This window comes from Pteropus vampyrus, unplaced genomic scaffold (assembly GCF_000151845.1).
Source record: "Pteropus vampyrus isolate Shadow unplaced genomic scaffold, Pvam_2.0 Scaffold23, whole genome shotgun sequence".
Taxonomy (NCBI): domain Eukaryota; kingdom Metazoa; phylum Chordata; class Mammalia; order Chiroptera; family Pteropodidae; genus Pteropus; species Pteropus vampyrus.
In genome coordinates, this window is record NW_011888804.1 from 1,653,544 (window position 1) to 1,671,517 (window position 17,974).

General features: G+C 51.6%; 1 protein-coding gene across 5 annotated transcripts in view; it reads left to right on the forward strand.

The window, feature by feature from the left end:
* Positions 1–17,570, forward strand: part of CAMKK2 (calcium/calmodulin dependent protein kinase kinase 2) — a 44,319-nt gene extending 26,749 nt beyond the window's left edge. The window contains exons 12-21 of one of the 5 annotated variants that reach the window (XM_023528207.1): positions 865–886; positions 989–1,077; positions 2,174–2,373; positions 3,030–3,083; positions 5,188–5,261; positions 5,359–5,446; positions 6,568–6,696; positions 10,924–11,024; positions 11,557–11,599; positions 14,405–17,570. In XM_023528207.1, coding sequence (XP_023383975.1) covers positions 865–886; positions 989–1,077; positions 2,174–2,373; positions 3,030–3,083; positions 5,188–5,261; positions 5,359–5,446; positions 6,568–6,696; positions 10,924–11,024; positions 11,557–11,599; positions 14,405–14,575 — 971 coding nt within the window. In that variant the 3' untranslated portion in view covers positions 14,576–17,570. Of the gene's footprint in view, positions 1–864; positions 887–988; positions 1,078–2,173; positions 2,374–3,029; positions 3,084–5,187; positions 5,262–5,358; positions 5,447–6,567; positions 6,697–10,923; positions 11,025–11,556; positions 11,600–12,890; positions 14,363–14,404 lie in introns of those variants that run through there. The other 4 variants (XM_023528208.1, XM_011355770.2, XM_011355769.2 and 1 more) reach the window with 4 other exon arrangements.
* The last annotated feature ends 404 nt before the right edge of the window (positions 17,571–17,974 follow it).

Here is a 17,974-nt window from a genome sequence, read left to right on the forward strand (position 1 = left end):
AAAAAAAAACAAAAAACAAACAAACAAAAGAAACCACACTTACAAAAAAAAACCCAAAACCTAACCACCAAAAAAACTGCATTCCCTCAACACGGTGTATCTAGTACTTGGTGAGGGCGCTGGTTCCCGTATCCACAGGGCTGGGAGGAAGCTGACACGTGCGAGGCGTTTGCACGTCGTGTGTGAACATGAGTCCAGTGAGCTCCGTGGAGGAGGAACAGGCGGAGTTGGCCTTCGAGGTGGGGAGGAAGTCCCTAGTCCCGCCGCTAGCTCCGAGCCTTGGTGTGGGCTGAGGGTCAGGGGAAAGGGCGCGAGGGCCAGCCGACCACAGGGCGTCGGGGAGTTGGAATCGTACTGTCCAGCCGTTCTGGGTCTGTAGGCTGACACAGCCTGGCAGCTTGAAGAACTAGGTAGGAGTTGTTGAAAGCCGTTCATGCTGTTTCTTGAATCGAAACATTCCTAGGGTTCTGAAGACCCTTAGGGCTACTACTTCTTTGTGCCTAAGTAAATCGATATTTGGATTGTGTCCCCTTAGACCTGACGGTATAGCATCAGTTGTATCCCTGGAAACTCTGAGTTATGGGTGGAGAGGAGCCCGTGAGCTGACCCCACCCGTTTCCAGTCTCCTCGCTTTGTTTCTTTGGGTCCCAGGAACATCAGAAATCTGACCCCTGGCCTCTTGATGGGAACTTACAGGAGCAGGGCTTTGAGTGGCTTTGGTTTGGCGGACTCTCCTCTCCAGTCCCAGTGTTAGTTTCTATGCTTCTTGGCGTTTCCGGAGGTGGTTGGGAGGTGGGGACGATGGGGAGGAAGGCGGAGTTCCCATTTCCCAATGTAATAATTCCCCCCTTCTCTTCTCTACAGTGTTTGAACTGGTCAACCAAGGGTGAGTGTCCCCACCTCCAGTGGGTGCGATGCCCGAAGCCTGTGAGAGAGGGCAGAGGCCGAGGTGTCTGGTTTGCTTCTCACGCATGTGTCGACCTTTCAGGCCTGTGATGGAAGTGCCCACCCTCAAACCGCTCTCTGAAGACCAGGCTCGATTCTACTTCCAGGATCTGATCAAAGGCATCGAGTACTGTAAGCGGGGCCTGTGGGCGGCGTCCCTCCCAGGGGCCGTTAGCATTCCCAGGTGGTGGGGAGAAAGTGGGAAGTTTCCTATTTCCCTCCTGGAGCACAAGGAGGTGGATGGGAAACAGAACTGTCTGAGACGCAGAGTCACAGGCAGCTGCAGAGAACCCCTCCTGTGGCAGCAGAATCTCTTCTTCCTGTCACACAGGAAAATGAAGAGCAGTGGTGATAATGACCATTTATCTGTGGGTACCAGGCACCGTCAGGGGCTCTGCTCGCATCATCCCTTACTCCCAACAATCCTGGGATTCCTTTTAACCTCCTGGAACCTTAGTTTCCTCGTCTGTAAAATGCTAAAAGGGCTGAAATCAGCCAGCGCGCATCAGTGGTTCTGATTGACAGGTGTCTTTTCTGCTCCCGGTGATCAAACATTTCCGCTCTCATCCTCACCTGTCACATAGGATTGTTGTGAGATTTAAATGGGGTAAATGGGAAGCACTCAATACAGGGAGCTGCTGCTTCTGTTGCCCATATCGTCATTTCCTGCACCCTCCTCCTCCTCCTCGTCACCGCCACAAAAATGCAGTTGGGTCTTGCAGGCCATAGGCTTGTCCTCTCTCGTGGGCTGCCATCCAGGCAGGAACAGTTAGCCAAGTCCCCAGTCCTGCCCTGTGGTTCTCACTCCAAATCAGTCTGCTCCAGTCATTGTCGGTTTGGTGAGCAGGTCGAGCGTCGTCGACATTAGCAAATGAAAATATGTTTGACTGTCACAGTCTTGAGGCTTCTAGCTGGGAGCCAGGCTCCACAAAAACTCCCCATGCTCTGTCACCAGCGCCAGACCATAGCAGACAGTTCCTAATTGCTACTGGCAGTTGGTGTTTCACTCATTTTCGAGGATGGGGGACATCCTTAAAGATACTTTTTTCCCCTTATCTTTTAGAGCCCTGGGTGTCCAGCAGGTCTGGGAGGGGGAGGATGGGAAGGGCCTGGGGCCGTGGGAGAGCAGGGGGTCCATGCCTGTGTCTCTGGCTGCCTGGGCCACGTGGAGCTTCTCACATGCTTTTCCTGCCCCCTCTCTCCTATCCGGTGTTTACCCCACCCCCAGTACACTACCAGAAGATCATCCACCGGGACATCAAACCTTCCAACCTGCTGGTTGGAGAAGACGGGCACATCAAGATCGCCGACTTCGGCGTGAGCAACGAGTTCAAGGGCAGCGATGCGCTCCTCTCCAACACCGTGGGCACGCCTGCCTTCATGGCGCCCGAGTCACTCTCAGAAACCCGGAAAATCTTCTCTGGGAAGGTAGGTTTGGACCTGCCTGAGATGCCGAGTACTTCTGTGTTAGGGTCCTCTCAGTTATAAGTGGCAAAACTCCAACTCAAGCTGGCTTAAAGAATGAATTCTTGTAGATGAGTGAGTACATTTGGCTTTAGGCATGGCTAGATACAGAGATTCTAATAGGATTACGTCTCTCCATCTCTTAGGTCTTTCTTCCTGAATTAGTGTTCTTCCCTAGTGGGTTGGTCCTAGCAGCTTGGGGCTACATTCTATCAGTTTACCAACCTCAGTAGAAAGATCATTCATTTTCCCGAAGAGCTCCAGCAAAAAATCCTGGGATTAGCTCTGATTAGCCCAGCATGGGTCATGTGCCCATCCTTGGACCAATTACAATGGCTGGGGGAAGTGGTACTCTTATTGGTCAGTCCTGGGTCATGTGCCCATCCTTGAACCAATTAGGATGGCTGGGGGCGGTAGTACTCTTACTAGTCAGTTCTGGGTCATGTGCCCACCCAGGGGCTGGAAGCAGGGTCAGCCCCATCTCAGTTTCATGGACTGAGAGTCAAGGAGAGGTGGTTCCCCAAAGGAAAGCTGGAGGCGTGAATGCTGGACATGCAAAAGCAGTAGACATCCTTCACTGCCCTTTGTCCCCTGACGTGAAGCTCTTCTTTTTCTTATAGGCCTTGGACGTTTGGGCCATGGGTGTTACGCTGTACTGCTTTGTGTTTGGCCAGGTAACAGGGTGGGGGTGTCCTGCCTCCTGAGTGTGGCTGGGTGGCCCCCTGGGATTGATAGTTACCTTTGCAGGGAGGCAGTACTTATCCATGAAAATATATTTTTATTTCCACAGTTAGATTTGAATATGAAAAAGGATGCCTTCTCAAATGTACATATCTATGGAAGACAGTCATATCTGTGAAAAAATGATCTGTTAAAATAGAAGGATTGGCAGCAGCTCTAGAGGTTGTAAATAGTTGATAGATTTAGAGCAAGGAAAACAAATGTGCCACCTCTCCTCACTCCTAAACCCAAGACAGAATAACTAATCAATAACTGCACTCCTTCCTGCTGAGCCTGGTACTGCTTTGATGTCCTTCTCAACAGTGTTCCTAGAAGCTGTTGGAGGGATAGAATTGCGATGGAAGTTAAAATCCATTTGGGTTTATTGATTTAGGGTGTGCTGTTTTTTTTTGTTTGTTTGTTTGGTTTTTTGCCATTCTTTTGTTGTTGTTTTTATATTATTGATAATTAGGGGCCTTCTGTTTTTAACTCTAGTAAAGTTCAGAATGATTATGTGAGCAATAAATGTGGATTTTTCCTTTTCATGAGCTTGTGCTTCTTTTGAGGAAAGCTTCAAAAATTGATACTGTGAGGGTATAAAGGAGAAATCTCCTCCTCCCAACATTTGATCAGGAAAATTTTCAATCAGATAGCAAAGTTGAAAGAATTGTGTAGTAAACACCCACACAGCTGCCACCTGGATTTTTCCAGAAACATTTTACTGTACTTACTTGTGATAATGTCTATCTATCCTCAATCTGTCTTTTTTTTTTTTTTACACAGAGTAACTTACTAACATCTCTATACTTCCTTCCAAATGCTTCAGGGTATGACCATTAGCTAGAGCTCACTATTTGTTTGTGGTTCTCTCTCTTTTTTTCCTTTTGTAGTAAAATTGACATAGAATGAAATGTACAGATCTTAACTGTACTATTTAATGAGTTCTGTCAAATGGCTATACTTATGTAATCCCAAATCCTATTCAAGTTACTGCTTAGTGAAATAATTTTCCTTGGGTAGGCCCAGACCAGGTCACTTTCTGAGGCTTTTTCTAACTTTCTAAGTACCCACGTAAAGATATCTTTTTCCTGTACTATACCTGTGCTCCTCCTGGATTTGTCACCCAGATTCTTCCTGACATTGATTTGTCACCAGAAAGTGATGCATGTACAGGCTGCAGAATCAGCCCAGTCTAGGCTTAGATCCTAGGTTTGCGCATCCCAGAACACGTCACCTGCCTGAGCTTCCGGTTTTTTTCTTCTATGCAATGAGAATAATACTTATTATTTCCTACGGCTTCTCAGAGGATCGATAGAAATAATTCAAGCACTCAGCAGGTATTTATTGAGCTCCTACTTTGTGTCAGGAAGCACTGAGGAGTCAGCAGTGAACAAGGCAGACAAAAATCCTGGCCCTCTTGGAGCTGACATCCCAGTGCAGGAGTTAAAACAATGAACAAATGCATATGTAATACAGCATCAGGGATAGTGCTATAATGAGAAGTCACGTGCCAACGGGGGTGGGTGGGGTGTGTCTGTTTCAGACAGGAGCTCTGGAAGGCCTCCCTGGGAAAGTGAGCTTCCCTCAGACATCGGAATGGTGCGAGAACACAAGCCGGGCAGGTAGTGGTGGAAAGAACATTCCAGGCAGAGAGGTACAGCCAATGAAATGTTGGTCCTGAGAAACCTTAGTACAGGGCCTGGCCCAGGCCAACCGCTCACAGATCTCAGCTGTTGCTGTGACATCTTTTGTATCGTTCTTGGTATTACCATTCACCTGACAGGTGGGTGTAGACGAGCGTTTGCTTTTGTATAAATAGGTAAATTAAGTCACAGCTACAGAGGAAAGCTGCAGTGTGGTGGGAAGGGCTCTTGCCCCGCTTAGAAGGACATTCCTGGTCCTTTCTAGAACTTAGGATGGAAACTGCTCCCTCCCTAGACCAGGCCACTGGGCCATTTATTTCTCTGTTGTAACCCATGTAGAACGACGCCAGCGCAGGGTGGCCTTTACAGGACAAGTGTGCCAGCCACTGACGGCCACTCTGATCTCTCTTCACAGTGTCCGTTCATGGACGAACGGATCATGTGTTTACACAGTAAGATCAAGAGTCAGGCCCTGGAATTTCCAGACCAGTGAGTATTGCCCAGCTCTCCTGAGGCACCTCTTTGCCTGAGCCCTTGATGGTCCTTTGTGCGTGTCTCCCACCCCTGACGTGTCTCCCACCCCCAGGCCCGACATAGCCGAGGACTTGAAGGACCTGATCACCCGCATGTTGGACAAGAACCCCGAGTCGAGGATCGTGGTGCCGGAGATCAAGGTACCCAGGGGCCACTACTGCCTGTGGGACGTGTGCCGGGGGCTTGGCCTGCGTCCTCTGCTTGGAATTGTTCGGCTCAATCCTGCCTTGGCCAGACCCCCCGCCCCACAGTGCCACCTTCTCTTTGGCACAGCTGCTCTCCCATGCCCTGGGGCCTCTAGGCTGCTGGGAGCTGGTGGGGGTGGGGGGTGGGAGGAGGATTTGGGGCTTATGTTCATGTGATTGTGCAAGGGATCTTCTGCCAGCTGGGCAGCTAGTGCTCACTCCAATTGGCTTGGGCTGATGGCATCTACCCTCCCCGGACCAGACGAGATGGGGCTCTGTGTCCCATGCCCTGGCCCGGGCCCTTGTCTTGACGCCGCCCATCCCTTTGAGAAATTGCAGTGAGGATGGGAGGAAGTTAGGGAGCAGTGAGACCCAACCCCTACCCTGGCCTGCTGAATTTCACCCTGTTGCAGAAAGCAGGGTTAGGAGAGACCTTCATTCACTGCCAACACCCCAGTCAATGCCGCACACACGTCTGGCCCTTTAAGAAACCTAGAGATTTGTTTTGAGAACTCCTACACACCTAGCTAACTAGTATTGGAAGAGGGGGAAGCCCAAAAAGTTACAAATAAGGGCTTGGACCCCAGGGGTGGTTGGTGGGGTGGGGCAGACCCCTGCCTGGGTCCTCTCCTGGTCGTGTCCTTCACAAAGGTGGTATGTGGTCACTGTACCTCCCTGAGCCTCTGTTTGCCCTTCTGTGAAATGGAGAGGTTGCTGCCTGCTCTGAACTGAGCCTCTCAGGCATTGGGGAGTGTGGTCGAGGAGTGATAGGTGCTCCCCTGGCAATCGTGCAAGACAGATGCCAACTTCCAGTCGCTTCTGCCAAGACCTGGGGCCAGAGAATCCGGTCCATGCACATCCCAGCCCTGTGGCTCCTTCCCATTCTCTGTCTCTCACCTTTTCCACGTTTCCTCCCATCCTGCTCACCCCCACCCTCCGCCTGGCTTGACAGCTCTCTTGCATGACTGACCTCAGGCCACTGCCTCTCCTGTCCCTGCATCCCTTCCCTGGCTCCGTTCTCCTGCCTCTGGGAGCCAGCTGCACCTGCCCCTCACCCCTCCTGTCATTCGTTGAAGCTGCACCCCTGGGTCACGAGGCACGGGGCGGAGCCGTTGCCATCGGAGGACGAGAACTGCACGCTGGTCGAGGTGACCGAAGAGGAGGTCGAGAATTCGGTCAAACACATTCCCAGCCTGGCGACCGTGGTAAGGCGGGACGAACCACTGACCAAGAGCAGGGACAGAGAGAGCCTGAGGCCGGCCCAGCGTGGATGGCCCAGGACACAGGCGGGCATCTGAGAAGCAGATGTCGGGCCTGAGAGTCAGTGGATGGCAGAGTCTGCCTCTGACCCGCAGCCGCCAGCCTCTGGGCCTTCGGCACACATAAGGCCAGCTGGCCCCTTCGTCTTCTAGCTTTAGTTCTATCTGCAGCCAGGTCCATGTTACAGCAGAGAGGGCTAGCCCCTCTCCGAGGACCCTCCCGCCCCTTCCGGGGGTCTTTTCGGAGCATGTCGCGGGGAGCGGGAGGAGGAGGGCCAGGGTGGGTGCTGGGGATGGAGTGTAGCCGAGGTCTCTGAGACAGGTGTCCCCCCTGGCTGGATCTCCAGTTTCCAGAGCGGATGGATAGCTTAGCTCATCGCACGTCTGCCGTGTGGGCAGCTGCAGAGCTAGGAGTAGGGGCTCCCACAGCACACGCCTCCGAGAGCTCTCGGCTCCGGAGGGTGGGAGTTGGCTCGTGCGCCACCAGGCCCCTTTTATAGCCTAACGCTTGGGTCCTGACCCAGGTAGAAGGAGCCAGAATGTGGAGTCTTCAGGCTTAACCCCAGAGACTCTGGGAGTCACCTACTCGCCAAGCCTCTGCCCAGGAGGGTGTCGCTCCAGGAGGGAGCCCAGGATGCTCAGGGACCTGGGTCCAGGCAGCCGTCCTAGGGGCAGAATCCAGCTGGCCGCCCCCCATGGCCACCTCCAGAGCCCCGGCCCCAGCACACAGGCAGGGCCCTGGGCTTGGGAGGAGACCGGTGGGTCTGCAAGGACGCACTGTCCGGCCTCAGCGACTGCCCCTTTAGGAGCCCAAATGCTGGCTGCTTCTCTCCTGGCTTCGCCCTTCTCCCGCCTGCTTCCCACACACTTTCTCCTTCTTCCAAACCCTGAGCCCCTCGGCGGGGCATCCATTCACCTCCTCCTCCTCCCCTACCTGGGGCCTCTGCATGACCTTCACTGTTAAAAGCTCACCCACACCTACTCTTTCTCATCCACCCACTGCACCCACGTCCTGCATCCCTAGTGCGGGGAGCAGCTGGCGTGCACCCACCATGGGTCATCCTGTTCCAGGCTCAGGATGTTCTTGGGAGAAGGCATCTGACCCTAGAGCTTTGAAATAGTCGTTGATTATTCAGGGGGGCACTTGAACACTGAGGGTTTCTCAGGCCTTGCTGGGAGCGGGTGTATTGTGATGAGTAAAACCAGCATGGCACCTGCCATCCTGGAGATGCAGATGTGGGGCAAACAGCCGACAAATAAATGTACAATGTAACCGAGGGTCTGCCGTGGCGTACCGCTGAGAGGGGCCGTGCCCCAGGTGATGGGTTGGAGAAGGTCTCCAGAAGCGGTGGATGTGTACTGAGAGGTGTAGGAAGCACCTGCAAGCTGTGAATCGGGAGCAGCACGGTCAGGGTTGGCTTAGAAAGATCCCACGTGGAGAACGGACTGTGGTGGCCAGGGAGGAAGTGGGTGCTGTGGCAGCCATCTGAAAGTGGGGTGGCTGGAACAGGGAGGTCCAGGCCCCCTCCCGGCACCCAGTGTGTGCCAGGCATGGGGTTACAGAGATGAACAAGGTACAGTGCCAGCCCTCATGAGCCTCCTGGCCTCATAAGGAAGATGGATCTGGAAGGAATCACCCTCCTGTGTCATCACATGGTGACAGGGCCAGCGCCTTCCATTGGGTTCCGAGGGCTGGGAAAAGGTTAGCTGGTGGACGAGGGCACAGGGAAGGGGCAGGTCTTGCCAGGAGGAGTGACACCTGCAAAGGCCAAGAGGACAGGCTGGTGTGTTCCAGGAACCACAGAGCACGGGTCTTGGCAGGGGAGGGACGTGAGTGCCTCGCCAGGGGGGCCTGGCCTTCATTCTCTAAGCCAGCGATTTTCTTTTCTTTCTTTTTTATTGAGATAGAATGAACGTAACGTAAAATTAACCATTTTAAAGCGGGCGATACAGTGGCATTTGTTACCTGTACAATATTATGCATGTTGTTATGACTCCCATAATTCTGAACCATCACCCCAAAACGAAACCCTGTGCCCATTAGCAGTCACTCCCTATGCTAGCCCCTGGCAACCACCGGTCTGTTTTCTGTCTCTACAGATTTGCCTATTCTGGACATTTTATGTAAAAAGAATCATGACGTGTGGCCTTTCATATCTGGCTTCTTTCATTTATTATAATGTTTTTGAGGTTCATCTACATTGTAGCATGTCATTCCTTGTTATAGCTGAATAATATTCCACCGTATGGCTAGACTACATTTTGTTGATCTGTTCTTTGGTTGAACATTTGGGTGTTTCTACCTTTTGGTAAAGCAGTGTTTTGTCTTTTTGTTTTTAAACACTTATTTATCTTCTTAGCAGTAAACCCTTAAAAAAACCAGAATCTCAATATATGAAAAAGCTTGAAGAGCCACCATGCTCTGCCTGAACAGGGGTGGCGGGCAGAGCCTTCTGGGGTGTTCAGGCCATTTCCTTGAGCATTCCTTTATGGGATGCAGCAGCCAGAAGCATCATCAAAGCTGAGCGGTTCACTCCCTTGCTCCAGAACCTTCTATGGCTCCCTGGCTGGCAACAGGATAAGTTCCAAACTCATACGCGAAAGATTCTAAGTCAGGAGGTGAGAGAATCAGGTTTCAGAAAAGATGGGGGCAGATTTGCCGGGTGAGGCGGCGGAGCGCAGAAGCTAAGCTGTGGCTGAGGGGTGTGATGACGGATATTACCTTTTCCCCAAGGACCCTCTCCTCGGGCAGAACTTCTCAACCAAGCTGCAGACCCAGTCTGTGTCAGAGTGGGCGAGGGGGGCCCACCAAAGAGTTCCCATTCCTGGCCACGGCCAGGCCAGTCCCCAGCGCCTCTCAGCCTTAGAAGAACCTTCGGGACCTCTGAGCTCCCTTGACCTCACACCACGCCAGCCTGTGGACTGGCCATCCTCAGCGTCCTGGGATGTTTCCTCAGCTCCTTACACGTGGACAGGGGCTTCCCACGTGACTAAAATGCAGCCCCCTGAGAAAACAGCAGCCTTGTCTGTTGCTAGTGGACGTGTGCAGTGGTGCAGCCCCCGTAGAAAATAGTCTGGCAGTCCCTCAAAATGTTAAACATAGAATCGCAGTATGATCTCAGGATTCCACTCCTGGGCATACACCCGGGAGAAATAAATACATTTTGTGCAGAAAGCATGCGTCCACACAAAAACTTGGGCAGAAATGTGCATAGCAGCATTATTCACAATAGCCAGAAAGCGGAAACAATCCAGTTGTCTGCCAATGGACGAATGGATAAAGAAAATGCATATCCATACAAAGGAATATTATTCAGCTACAAAAAAACAATGAAAAACCGATATAACGTGGATGAACCTCAGAAACATTAAGTGAGCGAAAGAACGCAGACACAAAAAGTCATATACCGTATGATTCCATTCATATGAAATGCCCAGAATAGACATTCACAGACAAAGCAGTTCAGTGGTGGCCAGGGGCTGGGGGAGGCGGGATGGGGAGTGACTGCTAATGGGGACAGGGTTTCATTCTGGGGTGGTAGAAATGTTCTGAAATTAGTGGTGATATGAACATACTAAAAAACATGTAATTGTACACTTTAAAATGGTGAATTTTATGCTGTGGGAATTATATTTCAATTAAAAAAAAAAAGTACAGCCCCCTCCATTAATTATACCTGGGCAGCACTAGTCGATTTCTTGTTGGAGTGGTCATAATGGCTTTCACCAAGCATAAAGGCCTGGCCTTGAAGATGAGCCGCCAGCTCAATGAGCCAGGTGTTCACATCCAACAATGGCTCAGGTGAGACAGACGGTACCAGATGTCCTGGAGGAACAGTGCGGGCCAGCTCTCCTGGAGCACGGAGTCCCTTGTGGAAGACTAGATGACGATCAGCCTTGAATGTGAAGCCAAGGGGTTTGGACCTTATCTTGTCAGCAGCCAGGGAGCCATGGAAGGTTTCTGGGGAGAGTACCAGTCAGACTTGGTGATGGCTTTGGCTGTCATATCCTGGTTGGAGGGATGCTGTCCAGTGTCTCCTAAAGGCCTGCCGTCGGCCACAAGCCCTGGGATCTGGCAAGGGGCCGGGGGAGAAAGCAAGGAGGAGCGACATGAGGGAGGGTGTTGCCTGGAACCCCGCCTGGCGGCTGAACCTCCCCTTCTCTCTCCTTCAGATCCTGGTGAAGACCATGATACGGAAGCGTTCCTTCGGGAACCCGTTCGAAGGCAGCCGGAGGGAGGAGCGCTCGTTTTCAGCGCCCGGAAACCTGCTCCTGTGAGTGTCCGCCTGTCTCCCTCCGGGGCGGGGAGCTGGGGGCTGCACGCAGGCCAGCCTCGCTCGGCCCGCTCTGCCTGGGCCCGTCCCTGGAGCGGTACTGTCTGGAAAGGCTCGGACCAGACGCGCCCTGTGCGCGGGAAGTCGGAGCAGCTGCTGGCTGGGGTCTCACCCCACCCCGGGCTCCATCTGCCTCCTTTTGCGGATGGCTCATCCACCCTGAAGCTTTACCTTTCTCAGGGGACTTGCACTTTAACTGGGGAGGCTCTTGACAATCAGAAGGCACTTTTGTGGCCCAGAAGCAGGTGTGCTTGATGGCGGGTTTTCGGCCCCGTGTTGGGTGAGCAAGCCATTCTCACTCATGGGTCTCTACATGTCGCGGCGGAGCAGTGTCCTGCTCATAAGGGCCCTGGCAACAGCACTGTGAAGCTGGCGTTTGGGGCCTGAGTGTCTCTGGGGTGGGGGTCAGGTATCCCGTGGATCTCAAGTGTCCCTTCTCACTTCCCTTTTCCCTTCCCTCTGGTGATTCTAGCAAAAAACCAACCAGGGAGTGGGAACCCCTGTCTGAGCCCAAGGTAACGCCTGCCTGCCTGTAGCCTCTGCCGGGGCCTGGGGGCGGGGGCAGCTGCAGAGCACGGAGCATCTCACCCAGGCGGACGGTCCCCCCTGCTGTGCCCAGGCTCACCTTGGGCCTCTGGACCCAGGATGAAAATGGGCATCCAGGGCTCAGACCCGACGGCGGGCCATGCATGTGAGCTGGGGCTGCGGGTGCATGGCGCTCCGCCCGCGATGCCTGTGAATCCACCCAGGTCTTCCAACCCAGCCGGGCACCCACATATGCTCAGGGCATGTCCATGGCATTGAAGCTCTTGTCACAGGGCCCCGTGGCTGCCCCTGCTCTGGGTCAGCGTGGTCAGAGCATAGGCCAGGCATGCTGCCCCCCCCGCGGCTCTTCAGCATCTGCCCTTTCTTCTCACTAGTGTAGACCTAGAAAATAAGTCCCCTTCCAGCCTGCTGCAAAGGAGGATCTGGACCTTTTCATCCAGTCAGTCACCCCTCTTCCAGAAAGTGTTACCAGTCCCTTTCAGGGTAAATGAGCATTTTTGTCCCTGTAAGACTAAGATGACAGTACTTGGCACCCCTTCTGCCACTCACCCCTCCAGTGCCCGTGGCAGGGAGCAATCCTAGTACCAGCTGAGCCCAACTTACCCCAAAGACCTCAGCTGGGCGCTCCAGACAGCCATTTCTCTGGTTTAAAAGCAGCTTTACTGAGATATAATTCATATAGCATATAATTCACCTGTTTAGACTGCGTAATTCTTTGTTGTTTTTTTTTTTTTTACTATAGTCACAGTTGTTCACCATCTCCACAGTTAATTTGAGAACATTTTCATTAGCCCAAGAAGAAACCCAGCACCCTTAGCTCTCACCACCCACCTCCCCTATTCCCCAGCAACCACTAATCTACTTTTAGTTTCTGTAGATTTGGTTATTCTGGATATTTCCTATATAGAATCATACAGTATGTGGCCTTTTGTGTCTGGCTTCTTTGACACAGCATCACGTTTTTAAGGTTCATCTATAGTGTAGCATGTCAGTGCTCCATCCCTTTTTATGGCTAAATAATATTCCATTGTATGGAGAGGTGACATTTTATTTATTTGGTGATGAACACTTTCCACTTTTTGGCTATTACGAATGAGTAATGCTGACGTGAACATTCTTGTTCAAGTGGCAGCTTTTTCTCTTGGTTAGGAGTTGGCTTATGAGATGAAATTTACTGGCCACTCATACTATAGGAGTCAGAGGCGTAAATGGTAACATGGGAAGAATGCTCGTTTGGGGATTATTTATGCTTCTCTGCAGCGGGGAAAGTGGCAATTAGCAATCAGAGCTGGTCGACGACAGCCTTATGACAGCTGCCTCAGTCCCTGCTGGATGTTCCCGGATGTCTCTGCAGCCAGATGACAGGGTGGCTCTGCCTGCAGTTCAAGCCTCACAGGGTGACAGGAAGTGGAAGCAAAACGGGCTGGTCTTGACTCAGTCTTTCTCTTCTCAACTTCAGTTTTAGGGTTTGCCTCCCGTCTGTGTGCAAGTTTGTCTTTTTTTTTTTTTTTTTTTCAATGAATCAAAATTGCAAGACACCAACAGACTGAGATTGGCCCAGATGGCTTTACTGCCCCTTTATTCCCTCACCTGCAGCCCCAGGAACACCTGGAGGTTACCTGCCCTTGTCCTCAGCCTGCAGTTGGGATGCTTTGGTTGTCCGAATGGTCCAGCACTCTGGAGCTCATGGGGCTTAGTCATTGGAGGCCTTGTCCCAAGTCCCACCGTCTGTTACAGTGAGACCCGCCCGTAGGAGCAGGCAGCTGCTAGGACAGAAACCGAGGACCTGTTTGGGCATCTAGTGACAGTTGCCTCCCCGGGAGACTTGACCCCCTCTTCTTTGGCATAAACATAAAGCCAACTCTTTTTTTTTTTTTTTTCAACAAAGAGGGTTTTCTTCCTAGAAATGTACAGACATCATGCTTTCCATTGTGCAGGAGCAGTTTCGCTTCTGACCAGGGGCATACAGTGGATATTAGTCCTGTGTGACAAGCCCAGGGGCTTCCCTTAGGAGCACGGCTTTGCCTGATGGTGTGGCTCATGGCTTGGGCCCCTCCTTAGGGATTTGCCCTCACATCTCCGCATCGCTCCTCCCATGTTCGTCACCCCAGGCAGCTCTAGCTGGAGTGCTTTGGGATATGGCCACTCTGGGACATGAGGACACCTTTCCCCTCACTGGCTTGGTCGAGTCTGCTCTGGTCACTCACATCAGGGAGAGGAGGGGCCCTTCCCTCAGACCGAGGTGTCCCGTAGGCCTGCGTGCAGGGATAGTTCTGTTGACAATTGTTTCATGAAGGCTGGCTGTGGGCCAGGCCAAGCCCAGGCGGTCGGGCTTGCTGCCCCCCAAGAAGTTCACCTGGTGATGGAAAACAAATGTCATGGTTCCTGCCCAGCAAGAGCTTATAGCCTGAGGTGGGGGGCAGAATTCAAGGTACCCAAAAAAACCCCCGCAGGGGACGGGCCTCAACGTGGGTCCCACACAGTAGTATGCGCCGTGATTTTAGGTGTTAGGCAGATAGGTTCGCATCTATTTTTACAGTCCCTTGCTATTTTTGGCAGATGACGCTGGTTTTCCATTTACGGAGCGGATACCAAGTGTCTTTTTGAAAATTTTACATAAGCAAGACCAAAAAAAAAGGCGGGGGGGGGGCGGTAAGGAGAGAATCTAAAAGCAGCGGCTAAGTACATAAGGCTCCGGGCAGTGCGCGGACGCGGCGGCTCGGGCGGTGCCAGCCCCGCCCCGTCCTAACGCAGCTTTTCTGTTCGGCGAGCAGGAAGCAAGGCAGCGAAGACAGCTTCCCGGGCCCCGACCCGGCCCCCGTGGGGGAGGAGGAAGTGCTCTTGTGAAAGGCGGCCCCCGCGTGGAGAGTTGGGGGGCCCCGGCCCCGGCCCGCGGCCCGCGCACGCGCATGCGCCCTCTGTGGCCGGAGCAGGCGATGGAGTAGCTGCCGGACCGCCCCGCGACCTCGCATGCTGGCGTCTCACCTCCCGGCCCGCGCACGCGGCGTTTCCATAGCAGCATGTCCTACGGAAACCGAGCACGTGTGCAGAGCCTTGGCCGTCATCTCTGGTTGTTGTTTTTGTTTGTTTGTTTGTTTCTTTTTCCTTTGTTGTTTTAAAGGGGACAAAAAAAAAAAGACTTGACTCCATGACGTCGACCTTGGCCGCTGGCTGGCTGAACGGGCGGGTGTGAGGAATCGCAGACCCAGAGCCACGTGCATTTCGGGACAATTGCTTTTTAAAACGTTTTTATGCCAAAAAAAAAAACCTTCGTCGTGAACTCAGAACCATGTCAGCTATACCAAGTGAATGTGTGTGGGGTTTGAAAATCATGTAAAACTGGCAGAAGACTATCGGGGAAGTGGTCTGAGACCACAGAGTTAGTCACTGCTGCATTTGAAAGGAAGGGGGAGAGTGGGCGTGACTTCTCGCACAAACCCCAAACCTCAAACCATGCCACCTTCCAGAGCTGAGGACTCAAGGAGTCAGGGCAGGGCCAGCCCTCAGTAGCTGCAGGGAGCATTGGTGCAACTTATTTGTAAGAAGGACTTTTAACATTTTTCTATGGTTAGAATTGTAGTCAGGAAAACGAAAAGGGCTTGATGCTTAACTGCTTCATAAAGGCGATTTTCCAGCCCTCGAAGGGCATCAGCGGTTGTGGTGTGAGAAGTTTTGCCTAAAGGACTGAACAGGTCCTTTATGACAGCCGCTTAAGGGTTTCTGAAGTTATTAGCTGAGCGCTCTAGTAAATCTGTTAAATTTCAAAAAACTCCAGGGTGAAATCCTACACTTCCATGTACATTACATGGCTTAAGAGTAAACAAACAAAAATTTTCAATTCTCCAACTAGGCTGAACTCCAGAGGAGTTCAGAAATCACTCAGAGCTTCCGGAATATATTCCGTGGCTTCAGGCATACGGATCAGAGTTGGAGCCAATGAAACCCATGCTTGTATATTAGCAGCTTAGCTTGTTTGTAACCTGTGTATTCTATGGACTGCCAAGGTTTTGTTTTCTTAAAAATACTAGCTGAGTGTTGTAGTTAGTGAAATACTTCCCCATTTTCTGGAGGGCCATTTAGGAAATACTTTCATTCGACTGAGACACAAATGATCGTTCTTACCAGCAAAGCCCTGTTGGGATCTACACGAGAACTTCGGGGCACCCTTTGAGAGAAGGCTATTGAAACCCAGAGCACTCCTCGGGGTTCAAGTGCACAAGGGCTTGGCACAGGATGTTCCCTTTTGTAGCCAAAAGTCCAGAAAGAAAAAGTTTACCTTTTTGACTTCCACTTCATATTGGGAAGTTTGGTTGCAGTTCAACTTCTTCCAGAGCCACACACGTGGGTGAGTCTGAAGTTCAAGTTGTAGGACAGCAGGAAGGACTTTGCCCTGGAAGATTCTCAGTATTTTGTGGTCCCTGACTTGGCGGAAACAGTAACCAAGCTCAGAAGAGCATACTTTCCTGTAGTTTCTGTTTGATCAGTGTTGATATGAGGATTCTTTGCAGACACAGTGACACCAGGCCACGTGTCTCCCCGTCCAGCATGTTCACAGAGCCCAGGCGTTCTTGGCTTCCACAGATCTCCATAAGCTCCTGACTGTCGTCGTAGCCAGACTTTTCTTGCTATCTTATAATCAGTACACAATTAGGGGCTGCTAGTTTCCGAGAGCAAAGGACACCCGCCTGCTGGAGGGTCCTCCTGCCTGCTTGCTTGCTTTTTGTAACCTAGTACTTCCTCTTGCCCCTCTGTGCTTGTTTAAAGTTATGAGCTGCACCCCTTCCGGGAGCAACAGATGGGGTCTGGTAAGTTTGCAATAAGCACCTTGCAGTGGTTAAAGTCAGCCATTCCTTAGTCCTTGTCCCAGATGGAGTGTGTGGACTCCGGCCTGGCCATGTGGCTTGCCCAGGAAGGGCTTCTGCAGAACTCTCGTGTTTACACGACTGCATCAGGCAATGCCATTAATTCCCCCCACAAAACTCTCCATGTTAGGTTTCATATGTGGAATGCCAGCTGTCAGGCAGCTGTTTAGGCGGGTGGGTTGGGGGAGGCCCAAGTTCATAACTTTTTTTTTTTTTTTTTTACAAAGAAACACCAAAGAAAGTTATGGAAAGGAACTGCCACCCCCAAAATATATAAGCAGAGAGGGCTGTAGCACAAAGCATTAACTACCACTGTCTTGGAGCACAAAAGCCAGCTCTACTGGGAAAGGGGAGAAGCTGTTAGGAGCAGCTTTTTCAGAGGAGCGAAAACAATATGCATGTTTTTTTCTATTGCTGGCTCATCTGTGGGACCAATTTGGTATAAGCAACCTGTGGCCCGCATCTGTGGCCTTGAAGGAAGCACAAGCTCTCTCCCTGTCTTTGCCTGTTCCACTTCCCCCATCTATTCTGCAGGCTCACAAATGGCTCCCGTAAAGCCTTATCTTGCCCCTTGTTGGCACTGGGGGCCGGAGAGGCTGTCTCCCTACTGGTCTGGCCTTTCCCGTAAGGTAGGGCTCCCATCCTCAAAGCCTTTTTTGGAACAAGGAGGCAAATACCTGTGTGTTTAGACACCTAGGCTCCACTGTCGCTCTCATGCATCTTCCAAAGGGGAGCTTCCTGTTGCCAGGGAGGAAGAACCATGACCTCCACTTGCTTCTAAGGTGCTAGGGAAGGTTTCAAGGTCGTCGGTTCCCATCTTCTCTCCAGCTTTCTGGGCTGAGTTTCGTGGGACTGCTGACTTTTCTATTCTGTGATCTATTTACTGCCCGATGCTTGTTTTATTCCTGATCCTTTCTACTATGCATTTTCCTTTTATCAGGTGTACAAAGTTAAATACTGTGTATTTATCACTTAAAAATACATGAACTTAAGAGAAAAAATAAGCCTTTGGTGTTTTTCCACAGATGTTTAAGCTTCTCTGTAAACTTGAAATAAACAGACAGCAAAATGGTGCAAAGTCTGGGCCTCTTTGGGATTTTTCTGTTGGTGGTTGTTTAAGTCAGCGCTTTCTAGGACATCTGTCCTTACGTCTGTTTTCCTTCCTTAGGCTGACGGCGAGATCAGATGCCCAAGTCAGGGCTAATGTAGCCAGCATGACATTATTCATCCCTAATTTAAGCACGTGTTAGTGTCTCACTACTCAAAGCGTGGTACCTAAAACCAGCAGCATCAGCATCACCTGGGAGCAGGTTAGAAATGCAGAGCCCCGCCTCACTTACACAAGACTTACCAGGTGGCTTATCTGCACGGTGAAGGCTGAGAAGCACTGCTCTAGCTGGATAGTAATCGCTCGGTTCTCCTGATGGAGACCAAACCTGTGAGCAGCTGCGGGAGTGGTTGTAATCCCACATTGAGCAGGTC